Source organism: Epinephelus fuscoguttatus, linkage group LG8, assembly GCF_011397635.1.
Source record: "Epinephelus fuscoguttatus linkage group LG8, E.fuscoguttatus.final_Chr_v1".
Lineage (NCBI taxonomy): Eukaryota > Metazoa > Chordata > Actinopteri > Perciformes > Serranidae > Epinephelus > Epinephelus fuscoguttatus.
Window position 1 is genome coordinate 35,140,256 of NC_064759.1, and position 15,420 is coordinate 35,155,675.

At 40.7% G+C, this 15,420-nt stretch overlaps 1 protein-coding gene across 32 annotated transcripts in view; it reads left to right on the top strand.

Moving 5' to 3' along the window:
• Positions 1 to 15,420, top strand: part of rims2a (regulating synaptic membrane exocytosis 2a) — a 162,284-nt gene that overhangs the window by 14,209 nt on the left and 132,655 nt on the right. For 25 of the 32 annotated variants that reach the window (XM_049584492.1, XM_049584497.1, XM_049584501.1 and 22 more), the window contains exons 3-4: positions 11,252 to 11,284; positions 12,169 to 12,261. The exons of the other annotated variants lie outside the window; for them this stretch is intronic. In XM_049584492.1, coding sequence (XP_049440449.1) covers positions 11,252 to 11,284; positions 12,169 to 12,261 — 126 coding nt within the window. The remainder of the gene's footprint in view (positions 1 to 11,251; positions 11,285 to 12,168; positions 12,262 to 15,420) is intronic. 32 annotated transcript variants of the gene reach the window in all.

Consider the following 15,420-nt stretch of genomic DNA (forward strand, 5'->3'; position numbering starts at 1 on the left):
CAGTCCAGAACCATGAAGAACTAGCTTTATGTTACCATTTGGAAAGAATGATTCCAGAGAGGGCGCCACGGTGGTGCAGTGGTTAGCACTAGCAAAAGGGTTCTTAGATCAAACCCTGAGCCCCAGGGTGGGGGAGCGCTTCTGCGCGGAGTATGCATGTTCTCCCCATGTCAGCGTGGGTTTTCTCTGGGTACTCCGGCTTCCTCCCACAGTCCAAAGACATGCAAACTAGGCTAACTGGTGATTCTAAATGTGAATGTGAGCGTGAATGGTCATCTGTCTCTATGTGTCAGCCTTGTTATAGTCTGGCAACCTGTCCAGGGTGTACCTCGCCTTTCACTCAATGTCAGCTGGGATAGGCTCCAACCCTGTCTTGACAAGGGACTTGAGTGCAAAGACTTAAGACTTGCAAAACAATGACTCCCTCCCACCTCTAGCTGCCTGTGATAACTTGATGAGGTAACAGATAGCTCAGTTCTAGGGTGTGTAACATCATATGGCGTCTACAGCCCAGCAATATTTTAGCAAAGTGATGGGTGTAACCTGTTTGCAGTGAGCTGATATCGGATTGCCCCTATGTACGCTGTATACAGTTTAGTTAAGCTAATAGTGACGTGCTGCTGCGATGAATTGGGACAGGAAGGAGTAGAACAGGCTGGGCCAACAATAGGCGAGGTATCTATTACCTCTCTATTGTTAGCCATGGGCGGGCTATTATTATAACCCAGAGTGAGACACAGACAGCTGACTGCAGTTTCAGTACAGCCCACCTACTGCTCCCAGCCGGGAACAACAACATCATGGAGAGGTTTCTGTATGTGTTTGAGGATGATGGGAGGTGAGGGCGAGGGCGAGCAGCACAGAATTGGAGTACGATCATGATCATCACTAATTCTACTACAATTTAATTTTTTGGCCGATGCTCTAAACAAGTGTAATATTTTGGGATTAAACCTGAGATGTTCCAGCTACAAAGACTAGGAGGAAAGGCTGAAACTAGGCTTTTGCTGACTATGATACTGGAAATAATATGGAAATAGTGAGACTGGACAGAATTGGTGCCCGAGGAGTGGCTTGATGCTTCACCGTGTGTAGAATAGGCTTAGAGGAGGACATGGAGCTGCAATCAGCCGTCTCTGTCTGGCCATTGGAGCTAGAGATTGGGCTAATGCGGAGGGCGGTGACCTCGCCACGATGGGGTTAGGGCTGAGATTCTAGAGTTTTCCCAGTGGAGCTGTTGTTGAGCTGTGTATGGGAGGAGTTGTGACGTTAGCATAGGACAATGCAGCTGCCAAGAAAGTGCTGATCACAGCCAGAATAAAATGTATCTGTGTCAGGATGAATAAAGTAGGCTGACAGGAGAAGCAACCAAGCCTTCACATACAAAGACAGACACATTTGTACACACACCATTACCAAAGCAAACAAGCACATATGTGCAAGAACACAAACACGGTGTATCACTGCCTCTGACTAAATGTTGCTCATATAGTTATCTTTTTCACTGCACAATAAACTTGCTGTATTAAAATGAATATTGTACATGTGTTTCCTGTAAGCCTTGCATGGAAATACACTTGTGAATGTGTGGGCTGCTGGGTGATTAGCTGACTCTTTGCCACTTGGAAATCTCTCAGGAGGGGAGATATGGAGCAGCTCAATTGAATCCTGGCAGGTAATCTAAGGAAACAGATGGATTTTAGTTATATTTGGCAGCAGATTAGCCACTTCCCCGTTGCTCAGAAAATCTGCTGTTGCCAACTCTTGTTTGACAATCTGAATATTAGTCCTTGGTCAGGAGGTCTGGCTTGCGTGCTGTTAGATTGCCTATTCTGATGAGTGTGCCCCGCGGATTCAATCCTATCTGTGCTTTCTAAGGCCCAGCTGTGGTAGCTGGCCAACCCCTCCACACCGAGGTGCTTGCCCTCTCGCCGTCCCTCCTGCCCTGCCTATCGCACGGTGCCAGTGCCCCGTGCCAGAGGAAGTTATCAGCACTCTATCCCCTGCCCCTAATCCTCTCTGAGGTGGAGAGAAAGTGTTAAGTAGCACGTCTTCTGGCATTTATTAGAGAGGTAGAATGAACAGGTGTCTCAAGACCTAATCGTCTGTCTTTAAACGAGCTGCTATTTTTAGCTCCTCTTCTTGGAGATTTTCGGGGGAATGTACAGTAGAGGTGGTACAATGGGGGATTTCTGTTTTATATATCCTGCAGGGATAATGCTGACGCGGTCATACACTGTGCGTGTTGATTTCCCTTATGTGGCTGGGTGGAGTACAGTAACACATTCTTAACAGGCTTTGGGGGAATGTCATGTGGGTGGAGTTTCTGATAGATTTTACAGTGATTACATTTTCTTCTTTGTTAAGTGTTGTTTCCACATTTTGGACATTCCCTTACAAACACACACAATAGGGACATTCTTTCACATTGTGTACACTACATTAAATCTAGGGCTCTTTGCATGGGTGGAATATGGTCTCAATAAAACTATTAAATGCAAAGAAATAACTCAAGGCACACTGTAGAATTTGAGCAAAATTAAGATGCTTTTGTGATAAATGACAGTCTGTATTTAAAATGACCAATGTGTTGCGACCAAGACAGGTATTCATCAGGGTCATTGTCAGCAGTGGCTTACACACCTATATTGTGTTATGCTATTGAGCAGAGTGGGAGGATGGTTCTCTGTCAATCTGTAAGCCTATTGCTCAAAAATAAGGAAGTGATACATCATCAATAGAAGGGAGAAAGAAGGAGGAGGGAAGAGATTGTATTTTATGGAATTAAATAAGCACAGTACACCTGAATTATTCAAAGAGCACCTGTATGTTATCACCACAAATACCCAGCAGCGCCTCCTCTCTATTGTCTTGACTATATTAGAATTCTTTTGTTTGGTTATGCCTTAAATAATCTGCACATAACACAGTTGTCCAAATGGCCACAAAAAAAAAGAAGAAAACCAAAACAAAATACACAAATTGAATCCCAGAATGCACCTACATGTACAGACAAAAAAGAAAGAAAAGAAATTAAAGGGGTTACTGTAAAATACTGTAAAATAAAACTACGAATAGCATAGTATAGTGTAGTGTAGTATAGTTAGTAGATATTACACAAATATTATATGCATTTGTAAAATAAAGATATTATACAAATAGTACATTTTTTACTATATTACCACACACATTCACCCATCTTTGATTTTTCCATTTCCTTTGATAAAGGTGATAAAAATGATATGCTTAGTATTATACCTTCGCTGGTGTCAACGCTCAAAAACATGTCAATAGTCTGGTGAGATTTTTTATTGTAAAAAAAGTATCATTTTATTTTGCAAAATTTATGTGAGCCTTTTCTTGCTTAAAAGACCATGGAAATATAAAATACATGCATATGCATGCCCTGTCATACTTTACATTTTATTCCAATTAATATTAGAATTTTTTATTTATTTATTTATTTTTTCAATTTAAAGATTTTAGATCAGCATTATACATTTTTTGACCATACCATAGAGTGAATGTGTGGCCTTTAAAAATGTGGCCTTTTATCATGACATTGTTGAAGGCAGCATTAAATGAATCTTCCCAATACAAGAACCGAATTCAGCAGTGCCACCTCCTCCAGTCATAGATTTCCCTGTAGGTCACTAGCTTCTGAGTGATTTCAGACTGATATTAACCTCTTCTCCTGGCAGTACGGATTGGCTGGGATGGTGTTAATGATGCATGTATTTGGTATTTACCCACTGACCCAGATTACTCCCTTATGATCTCATTATCACCCAGTATGTAGTGGACTCAGAGGGCCTACAGGCTCACTGTTTAGCCATGAGATCCCTTATCACAAATTTTTTACTCTAGCCTTAATGCCAAGACGAGGTTGCATCTCACTAAATCATCAAGCATTGTGGGATGTCAGTATCCTACTATAATATCATTTGAGGAGGCATTGTATCATTTCATTGTAGCAACTCTGCTAGGATGTGCTGTCAAGTCAGCCTGGCCTGCGAGAAAATTCTGAGTGCAAAGAGTCCAGAGCAAGCGACTACATGGATACATGCAGATCTAGATCTATAGTGAAGACACCTCCATCAAAAACTAACCAGCGTCCACTGCAGCCTCCACTCACATTTCAAGGGATATTGATGTGTTGAGTTGGAAGTCATGTTCAGGCTTGTTTCCTTCTGCTCATCAGTAAAAAGTCACACTTTCCCCGAGGAGAGTGCTGCTACTGTACATCTACCCACATCCCTACTGTTCTTAGCTGCTTCACCAACATCTGGCTGACTTTTGAGAGGGAAACAGAAAGGTCCGGAGCAGCTGCAGTTTGCTCAAAGACAGGATTAGAGGGAGAGAGAGAGACCTTGGAGTGACTGGCTGGGCATACCCGGCACACTTTAGGCAGGGGAGGTGGTGTAATTGGAAAGTAATTACGCCTTGGGTGGCATGTGTGGAAGCTCAGTACAGTGTGACAGAGAATACTGTGTGTGTGGGCCTGCTGTTAGGGCCTTGAATGAACAGAAGTGGAGTATTATTGTTGATGGACAGCCAGCAAACTGATGGAGGTAATTTTTCATGTCATTTTTGACATTGATTAGATACTGATACAGCAGGTTACACAGAGAAAATGTAGTGTTTCAGAGCTGCATTATTTCCTGGTGCTGGAACTTAAATATCTCTTTATAGTAATAGTGTAAATGAGAAGCCTGTGGATTTTTATTCCTTAAAGGCTCTATAGTTGACATTCAGGACATTAATAAAGCAGCAAACAACAATTTCCATGTAAAAATATAGTGGAGTAATGGCGCCCTGAGCAGAGAATAGAGTCATGCACCCTCTGTGTGTTTAAATCTGAGCTTCTCTGTTCTTTGTTTTGGTAGCTGGCCACATGCGCATGTTAGTGCGATTAAGTCCCTCCCTTTACATCCCACTGGCTAGCTAATCACCCCTGCTCTGCGCTGTGTTTATATGGCGGTTCCCGCGGATAACAGGACAGCGCCGTCACAGAAGTGTTACACCCACCTTCCGGTCCCCCTCCCCAGGTTCACACTGTTAGCTCTGTCAGCACTGTCGTCAGTGTTAGCACTGCTAGCACCATTAGTGTAGCAAGTACTACTAGCCTTGCTTTTTTGGCACAGCCATCTCCACCTCAGAGGTGAGTGCTGTCTGCAGGCAATTCCAGCCCAGGCACTGAATGTGGTTTATAGAAGCTTTAAGAGTTAATGTCACAGCAGTGCTGTAAATACTCATTAACACACCAAATGTGTATTAATTTATGGCTGAAATAGTTCCCAACAAATGCATTATTATACAGAGAAGCAGGCAGATTAACAAATTGTTTTCTTTTCATTGAATTTGTTGAGAGTGAGAAAAAACATCACACATCACATGAAAAAGTATGTGATCTGGCTGCGATGTTGGAAACAGTCAACCAGTCACCAGCCGGACCAGTCTTTTCATTTAACAGCTAAACAGTGAACCAAAAGTATGTCTCTAAAAACACTGAGGAGAGAAATAGGCAACACAGTAACGGAATCTTGATATATTTGATCAGCGCTGCCTAGTTTGACAGTTTTACCACAGTTCACCAGCAGTGATTGACATGATGACCGGCTGTGTTAGAGACTCCTCAGGTCTGATTGGCTGTTTTTGTTCACGTGTGGTAAGGCTATTAGAAGCACAGCAAGGCAATGGAGAAGGCCTATCATCTGTCTCATTTAGTGCTGTGTGAATAAAGTGATAGTTTCAGCAAATATGACAAAAGTTACCAACTACAGCTTTAAAGCTGCACTGAGTAATTTTTTTAGCCACTTGGGGGCAGTGCAACAAGCATTGACATGATATCATCTTACAAAATGTTTAAAAGGTAAACATGGACATTAGCAAATAATTGCCTGCTTACATATTCGGCAGATACAGAGCAACATTCAGTTGTGTATGTGTCTGATGAATGTACACAAGTTAAATATTCACTCCGCTTAGTTCTGTTTAGCTCTTCATCAACCCTGAGGGAAATATCTGGCTCTTTATCAGCTAAATGCTCCACTATGATCCCCAGCCAGTGGCTAACTTTATCTGTCTGTCTGTTTGATGCTGGGCAGGTAGTGTAAAGTGGGTTTATCAAGCGTTAATGAGAGCAGTGAGACTGAACCAGAAGGCGAATTTCTGTTTCATAACATGTTTCTTTAGATTCACAATGGCATTTGTTTTCAACAAAGCTTCTGTAATTTATCAGTTGATTTGACAATCTGTGCCTAAAAGTGTTGACTACAGTATGAATGAATGATTGTATCCTCTGTGCCAGCAGGTCTTTACTTGGCATCTGAGCTGTATGAAGAGGGCTGGGCTCTGTTTCTGCTGCCCATCAGAAGTTGTTAGATGCACATTAGATGTCGCTGGACCTGCTGTGGTGCATGTGCTGTTATGCCAACCTGTTCTGGATGTTTGGGAATGTAATGATTCAGGGCTCATTGTACAGCTGTCACATCAGTGTATTTGTCTTAACACAACTATGGCAAAGGGGTGGCTGTGGGTGAAACACAGACGGAGAGATGGCACGATTTTGCAGCAGGTATGTTTTAAGCATCCTCCTCTCTCCTCCCACCCCCTCTGCTTATTAGCAGCGATATCTTCAGAGGACTCAGATTAATTAAATCTCTGGGATCTTACTAAAATGTTCGGGTCCTCGTGACAGCCCGCTGTGTAATTGTCCTGCTGTCTGTGCAGAAGGAGCTGAATCAATCCAACTCTCCCAAGGATCTCACTCCCATCGGAGTTGAATGAGATCCTCAACAAGAGAGTTGCAGGCTTGTTTGCTTTTACATGGAGACCATGTATTTTGGCATCGCAGCATGCATGTTTTGGTTTGCCTTTCCTGGGGGGACAGAATCAGTGTTATCTTCCAAGTTCGTTCTTAAAGGGGCGATGCACAAGCTTCAAGTAGATTTTTGATTTTGCCAGCAGTGTAGCTGTGGTGTTTTGAGTGTGCAGTCCAGAACGTGCACAGCAATGATGTCCTCTCATTTCCTGTGGACGATGTTTGTGCTTATCTATAGTGTTGTTTCTTCATATCCTCCACCATGGTGGGTTATTGCTGCTCACGATATTTACCCAGTTTGCATGAGTTTAGTGGTGTCACTGGTGTTAGTGGTGTGTGTATCAGAGACGAGGGACTCAAAACACATGGCATGACTCAGGATTTGAGACTTGGTTGACTAACATTGATAACTGTCTCGACTTGACTTGGTATTAATGACTTGAAATCTGACTTTTTATAATTGGCTTTTCATTTGATATTTGCATTTTATTTTGTTGTCAATCATGTTAATAAGAAGACAACAGCGTTATGCAAGATCTGCAGCTCAAAAATTAGTGACACAACCATAACAACATCCAGCTTCTTTGTGTTGTACTACTGCTTTCCCTTTAGAGCCATTTAGAGCTATATTGTAATATAAAAGCCCCACTCTCTAGTGCTGTTCATTTAGATGTTTTTTATTGATTGCAACAAAATGTCAAATATCATTAAGATTTATAAAGTGTTAGCAGGCTGCAACAGTTTTTATTAATGTTGAAAATTAAAACTAAACTTTATTTTTATTTTAATGCATTTCATGTGGAAACTGGGGTAGATCATCAGAGTTTCATATGACATATGATTTGCTCTACTTATAGCAGGGACTCCACTCGACTTGCTTGACTCTCACCCCAGTGCATGGGACATGAGACTTGAAGGTAAAGACTTGAGACTTGCTTGTTACTCACACATGTGTGACTCACTCCAACCTCTGGCTTGTATCATTAAGATAGTCTTACCTGGTGAAAGGCAGCTATGAAAAGCTGTCATGAACCACTTATAGTTTCAGCTTCTGTTGTGTTTTAAAATTCATGATAATAAATTGACAATATAGACTAAAAGAAACCTCAGACTATGACATTAAAACCTGATTTTACAAACGCCTTTATGCAATTACTTAAAAGATTCCTCTTATGTCTGCTAAAAAAATTCCTTGTCCAAAAATCTGCTGATTACCTTCTAGACAAAACTGATTAATTGCTTTGTCTTTAAAATATCAGACATTTATTTAAATGACAAATACAATTTCCCAGAGCACAAATTGACAGTTTGTTCATTTTGTCCAAACAAAAGTCCAAAATAGTCCAAACAAAGATATTTAGTTCACAAACAACAGGAAAAAAGGCAGAAAACATCAGCATGTAAAAAGCTGGTATCAGCAAAGGTTGGGTATTTTTGCTTGGAAAGTGAATTGAACAGTTAATTGATACCAAAATAGATGCTACTTAAATTCTCTGCTGATTAATTAATCAATTAATTGACCCACAGTAGTGCGAAGCATCCTGCCAGCTGGTCAACTGCATTTGTAGATGACTAGAATGAGACCAGCATGGTTTGGGGGGAATAAAATAACAAAAGCACTACGTTATTATCTCACACTCAGAAATAACAGTTCACTTACTCTATATCTCTCTTCCTCCCTTACTCCCTATTTTCTGATAGTTCATTTTCAGAATTTGAACCAAATGGCATAAAAACTACTCACACATTCCCTTATAGAGCTCCAGGAATCTACTGTAGTTCTTCGAAGTTTATGCTGCACATCTGTCCACTAGAGAGCAGTGTAGCATCAGTCATCATCAGACCCGGCTGCTTCTCCATGCAAAGCCAGTGAAGCAGAGAAGGTGGGAACCCAAATACAGAACAAAAATAACAACAGAGACTAAAAATAACAGCAGCATGTGGCTTGCTTAGACTTAAAACTGTCACTCTGAAATAGAAAAAAAAGAGAATCATACACTGAGACAAGTGGATTCTCTACACAAACCTTTTCCTTAAACCTTTACTCTGTGCAAGTGTGTTGTGTGTGTGTGTGTGTGTGTGTGTGTGTGTGTGTGTGTGTGTGTGTGTGTGTTGGGGCGTTCATGTGAAGCAGAGTGCAGGTTAAAGAGATGGAAAACAGAGACTGTATCTGCCCGGCAGGCCTCCTCAGCAGCCAGGACACTGAATACGTCACTTGTGACATTTTACACTCACTCATTTTACTGCCCCATGTCAAATAATACACCCCACACTCACACTCACATATGCACACGTATGAGTACAGTACACACATGGATATGGGCACATAGGCAGATAGCCTCACACACACACACACACTTTGTCCGGCAGCTGTCCAGGCAGGCAGGCAGGCAGGCAGCAGGCAGCAGGCTCGATCAGATAAATATGAGGCTTGTAATGCGACCACAGAGACGGGGCTGATGGGATCAATAAAGAACGGCGCTGCAGGTCATCAGGAGAACACAGCGAGAGGATAAATATGGACTGGCTCATCGGAAAACAGAGCAGCGAGACTGATGGGTACACAGGACTATATCTTCTCTCGTGTGTTCTCTCACCCATCTGACACAGATCAGACAGACAGATTTCTCACTCTGGTGTGCTCTACCTCTAGCTAAAGTAGACTGTTGGGAGGCTTCACTGCTGATGCTCTGCATGACAATTGTTTGAGCCCTGAGGAGTTTAAAGGCATCCACGTAGTGTACACACTGGGATTAACCTGAAGTAATTTTACTTGATGGGCTGCTGTTTTTAGTAGACATTTTATTCATTGTCAAATAGATTTTGTGAATGAATTGTCAGGCACTTATCAGATGGAGTATGTATGGTAACGCTACGTGGAATGTTGATGTTTCAAAGGCTTTTTAGTTCCAGCAAAAATACAGTTATGAAAGAAATAGTTGATACTCTTCGTTTGATTTGCTGCTTATTTGTGTTTTATATCATCATAATTTGATTGGGTTTTTCGACTTTAACCTGGCAATATGTGGACATAACCTGGGGAACCTTGGAATTGTGACGTGCATTTTTCATTACGTTTATAACACTAAACAACACTGCTGCTCGTATGAGTCAACGGATTTCTGAATCTTATGTATCAGGTCACTCATTTAGATTGAGATAAGTAAATGTCGCTGAGCTTTAGTCAGAAACAGACAAAGTCCAATTAGCATATTCAATTTTACACAGCTGAATATGTATTTAACATTAGCGGTGATGAGGTGTGTGAAGTTCTGGCAACTTGCCTCTGTTTTGCTTATAGTGACATCTGCTCTTAAATCAGGAGAGTGGGTGAACTGGCAGCTTCAGTTAGATGGTGTACAGATGTTAGACAGTCATGTGGTGATTGCTGTTTGTGTGTGTGTGTGTGTGTGTGTGTGTGTGTGTGTGCTTTTTAGGGCTGGTTGTGGTGTCTTGGTTATTCTGCATAAGAATAATTCCACATGAAGAATGTCTAATGTAAATGCATGTTTACTGAAGCTATATGTGACAATTGCAACATTTTGGACAGTTGCTTCTCGTGTTTCTGAGCCAATGTGGTCATTAGAGAGAGACTCTACTAAATAGATTTTGTTGTAAGAGATAGTCGTAGCAATTTGCCATTTTTTGGCCTTTTGGCTTTGATTTAGTCTGTTTAGTTTCCATTTTATTTGCACAAGTTGGTTGTTTCTGCTGCCAGGCCACTGCAGTGGTGGTGAATTGAATTTTGCTTGTGGTGCACACAGGATTTAAAAATCATATTTCCAATGTCCAACACAGTTTTCATAGGAGCATGTTTTTGTGTAAATGGCAGTTCCAATGAAAACTGTAAACACTGAGATCTGTGGATTGTCCAGAGTAACTAGGACATTGTTTGTCTTGGTGTTAAAATATTTAATTGTTTGTTGTCGTTTCTGGGATCTGGTGGGCTCATGGTGAAGGGAGCCAACATTTAACATAAATTTTTCTGAGAAAAACTGAACAAAAACTTGCAGTAGCGTGGTGGACTGGTGCTTGGATCCACCCTGATGCCTTAAAAAAATAATGTAATGCCAGTATATAATATGATGAGAGAGGGTGTTACTCACATGAAGCGGTTATTTTTAAGTTTATGTTGGTCCAAATCACTTACTACCTTCACCTCATCTTTAAAGTCATTCTGAATGTTCTTTTTTTCTCCATGTTGTTTACTTCATCACCATTGCCATCATTGCATTGTCCTTTTCATCAAAGCATCATCTATAATATCCTGAATATTATTCATATTATAGTTGAAGTATTATTTATGTCATACACATCTCAAGTGATATCAGTTGTGTCAGTATTTTGTGTCGTTTGGATTGTTTTCCTCATCTCTTTGTGTTCTGTATGCACTGAGCTGTGCACACCTTTTATTTTTTTATGTTTTAGGATCAAAGAAGAACCAAAGCCTCAGCCGGCACAGTAAGTAAACTGCATTACCCAGAGTGCTCTAGGCTTTGACACTTCTTCCTGTCAGTCGGTGCTGTGTGCTTCATGTGGCTTTCTCCTCTCTGTCTGGGAGGAAAATGAAAGAAATGTTACTAATGTCATGGAAAGCAGCTGCGATAGCACAATGATGGTGCAGTGGCATTTTTTATTTTTATAAGCTTTAGAATGAGAAGCATCAAGCAGATTGTTGAATTCCGTACTGGATACTAAACAGCCGACTTCCATGACATCAGTGACGATGGCTTTTCCTTTCTACCAGCTTTGTTATAGCCAGGCCCTCAAACCCTTTTCCCTTGTCCCTGGTCACCAACTCTGGCTGCCCATTCTCATCCAGTGTGTCATCTGCACTCTGATTGGCTTGTGCAGCCTCGTACTTCAATCACAACTGTGGACTTGATGCACCTGCCCTGTACTGTAGCTGCATTTTGACTAAATCCACCTGTAGGGCTGACTGGTCTGTTAACCTGACCCCTACTGCACCACCAGGCTGGAATAAATGACACTCCTGTTACCCTCAGCTGAGCGTTTGATGCAGCTCTCATTTCCATTGGCTGTAGAGCTTTCCTGCTTCTTCTCTCCCTCCCTCTACTGTAAGTCTGTCTGTATCATCTTTCTTTCTTCTTCTATCTTTCTCTCTGTATTTCTGACACTGTGTCTGGTTGTCAATGTTCCACTAATCGCTGCTCTGCCCGTGTCCTGGCCTTCTCCTCTCTCTGCGCTGGTTGAAGTGAATGTCCCTGCTATTGTTCACCTCTTAGAATCTGACCCGCTTCCTAAAAACACCCTTTCAGGACAGATTGTTTTCTCCCATGATGACTCATTGCGATGTTCCAGTCACACTTTGCTTATTTGAACAGGTGGTTTCCCTTTAGTGGGATCACTGAGCTGGTAAATAACGTCCTTCAGCCCCAGCAAAAGTCCCAAAATGACAAGGAGCCAGAGCCAGACGCGTAAGTAATAGTACAGACCCTTTTTGATCTCCTCCCAGCAGGCAGTAACATACAGTGGTGACCCCAGCAGCTGGACGCACAGTATGTTTGACCCTAGTGGATATTAGACTATGTTTGTTGAAGCATACAAGGAGAGAGTAGTAGTGTGGGAATGGTGTACCGTTATGGATCCTACTTTTATAAATAACATAATGGCAATACTTTGTGAGGTGGTACCAATACTTAACAATATACTAAACTCATGAAGAATTACAACGAATATTGTCATAAACTTTTGTGTGTTAATTTGCCCTGGTACTATTCCTTTTATGAAACGAAAAAGTGGCCCAAAATAGAGTTTGTTACATGTTGTTATATACCACATTTATTTTTTTCTCATCATTTGATCTTTTTTGATCTCTAAATATACTTGTAATGCAGATTAATTTGAATGGTGAAAAAGAAAAATATGAAACTACAACAACCTATTGCCTCCAGCAGTCTCACAGCTGCTATAGGGCTGCCAAAGTAACCATGTGACCAAATAAGCCAGACTTAACTAACGCAATATGGTTAAGGTTTGGAAGTGAAAAAAAAATTCATTAAGGTTGTTCCATGAAATTTATCTACAGATTTAGTTTGTCTCAGCACTCAGAGTTTTATTTGTTGTCATCCAATCTAAGAATGGACGTCTTTACCACTGCAGTTAGCTGCCAGGTAGAATAGAGAACCAAGAGCACTGTGGACCTCAGTTATCTGGGGCTGGCTGCAAAAAGATGTTGCAAGACAGACTGGTTTGTAGAAATAAATCTGTCTAATGTGTCTAGTGTGTCTGTAAAGAAAAAGAAAAAATATATAAAGACTGATATATTGTAAGCCTAAATAGTTAACAGCCAAGGACCAGGCTAGGCCAAGACCTGTCTTTGAGCTGCAGCAGTCAATATCACCTGCAGACAACTGACTTAAAAAGAGAAGAACCTAGCTTGTAATTTGCAGTGTGCGATTTTATTTATCCAATTCAATCCACTTTATTTCTATAGCACATTTTACAAACGGAGGTTTCCAAGATGCTGCACAGAAACAGAAATAAAATACTAAAACAACAATACTAAATAAAATACCAAAAACAGTAATCAAAGAGCAATAAATTAAAAACAATAAATAAAAACAAATAAAATCATGAAGAAAATCAGTAAAAGAAATTAAAAGACAACAGAAGCCCACACAACTCTCATGCTACATTAAAAGCCAGAGAATAAAAGTTAGTCTTAAGACGAGACTTAAGAAGTTTCAACTGTGGGGGCTATTTTAATCTGAGGGGGTAGGGAGTTTCACAGTTTAGGGGTGACCACAGGAAAAGCTTGGTCGTCCCTGGTTTTAAGTCTGGTCTTAGGGACCATGAGCTGGAGCTGACCAGTGGACCTCAGTGATCTCGGGGGTGTGTAGATTTGAATGAGGTCCGAAATGTACGTAGGGGCCAGTCCATTCAAAGATTTAAAAACAAACAATAAAATGTCAAAATCAATCCTAAAACGAACAGGAAGCCAGTGCAGCGAGGCAAGAATGGGGGTTATGTGCTCGTGTTTCTTGCTTCCTGTTAAAAGACGAGCCGCAGAGTTCTGGACTACCTGTAAACTAACAGGGCATTTTTATTAATTCCTGCATAAAGAGCATTACAGTAGTCTAAATGTGACGTGATAAAAGCATGCATCACATGCTCAAAATCATTAAATGATAAAACAGATTTAACTTTTGCTAAAAGCCGAAGATGATACATTTGACGACAGCGTTTATTTGTTTGTCGAGTTTAAAATCTGTATCCCTTATGACGCCAAGGTTGTTGACTGTTTATATGTTACATTGAATTCATATATTAGTTTTTCTGTTGGAGTAAATGGCAATGAGTTACTTGAAGCCAGTCCAATTGTCAGAATACATGTTGGCACTGAATGTTTCTGCAAACCATGGGTACATAACATTTTTGTATTATTATGTAGCAGAAGCTGAAACTTTTCAACAATGCTGTGGTTAACATGTGGTTAGGTTTAGGCACAAAACCACTCGCCTATGAAGGATCATGTTTTGGCTTAAAATACCTAGTTTTAGTGCCACAATTCTGACTTGAAACGCAGCGACATCTCAGTAAAAACACCTTTTCATGGCACTATCGCGGCTGGAAACACATGCAATGTCTTTGTAAAAAAACTTCTTCTTGTGGCACTATCTTCAGTGGAAACATGGCGATGGGTCACTAAAAAACACCCACATTTGGTTGTTATAAAGCCACTGGAAACATAGTGATGATTATAAAACAACTGGTTTTGTTGTTTGTTGATCTTAATGGTCTGCAGTAGACCAATGGAGATTCGCAGACACCTACTGTAGGCAACAAGCCATCCACTATCCCTTCCACCTCTTGATGACAAAGTTAGCTCATATACTGTACTATGTCACTTTGGAATTGTTGATATGATATGTATGAATTGTACAAACTGGTTTGAAGAAATGTACATGCCAACATTTTCTTCTGGTGACTGGGTTGAGAAGCTGTAGCGTAGTCAGCCATGTTGTAGAATGAGTTTGTCACTTCATGTGAAGACTTTGAGGATTAGAGTTGTATCTGTATCACCTTCTATTTGCAACACGGTGGGCTGTTTCTTTGCTAATATTTATGAGATTCCAAATTCTGTAAAATGTATGCACTGTACTGCATACTGTACAAAATCCCAATATCACTGTAGAGCTATCTGTTGGGTATTTATAATTGTAGGGAATGGTGAATGACTACACAAGAGAGAATTTTGGACACAACCTACAGACTTTCTTCACAGCAGACATTTTGACTATTCATAGCTGGAATAGTGCAGGCAGAAATAATAATACTGGTGGTGGCTGTCTTCCATTATGTGTCCCTGTAAGCCATACATGAGTCAGCATTGCCAATACCAAGGTTGTGGAACATGCACACCTGAATGGCATTTTGTCATTAATTTCATTTGTTACACCTGTGCTTTTCACGCTTTAACAAGTGAAAAAGCTTGTCTAAGGAAGGTTAAGCGTTGCTAAAGACTACAGTAGCCTTTAGAGGACACATGCTGGAAGTGAATGGTATGTAGCAACTTCAAGTAAGTTTTAATTTACCAAAAATACATAGAAAATGTGTCCAAATTTAATGTGTTT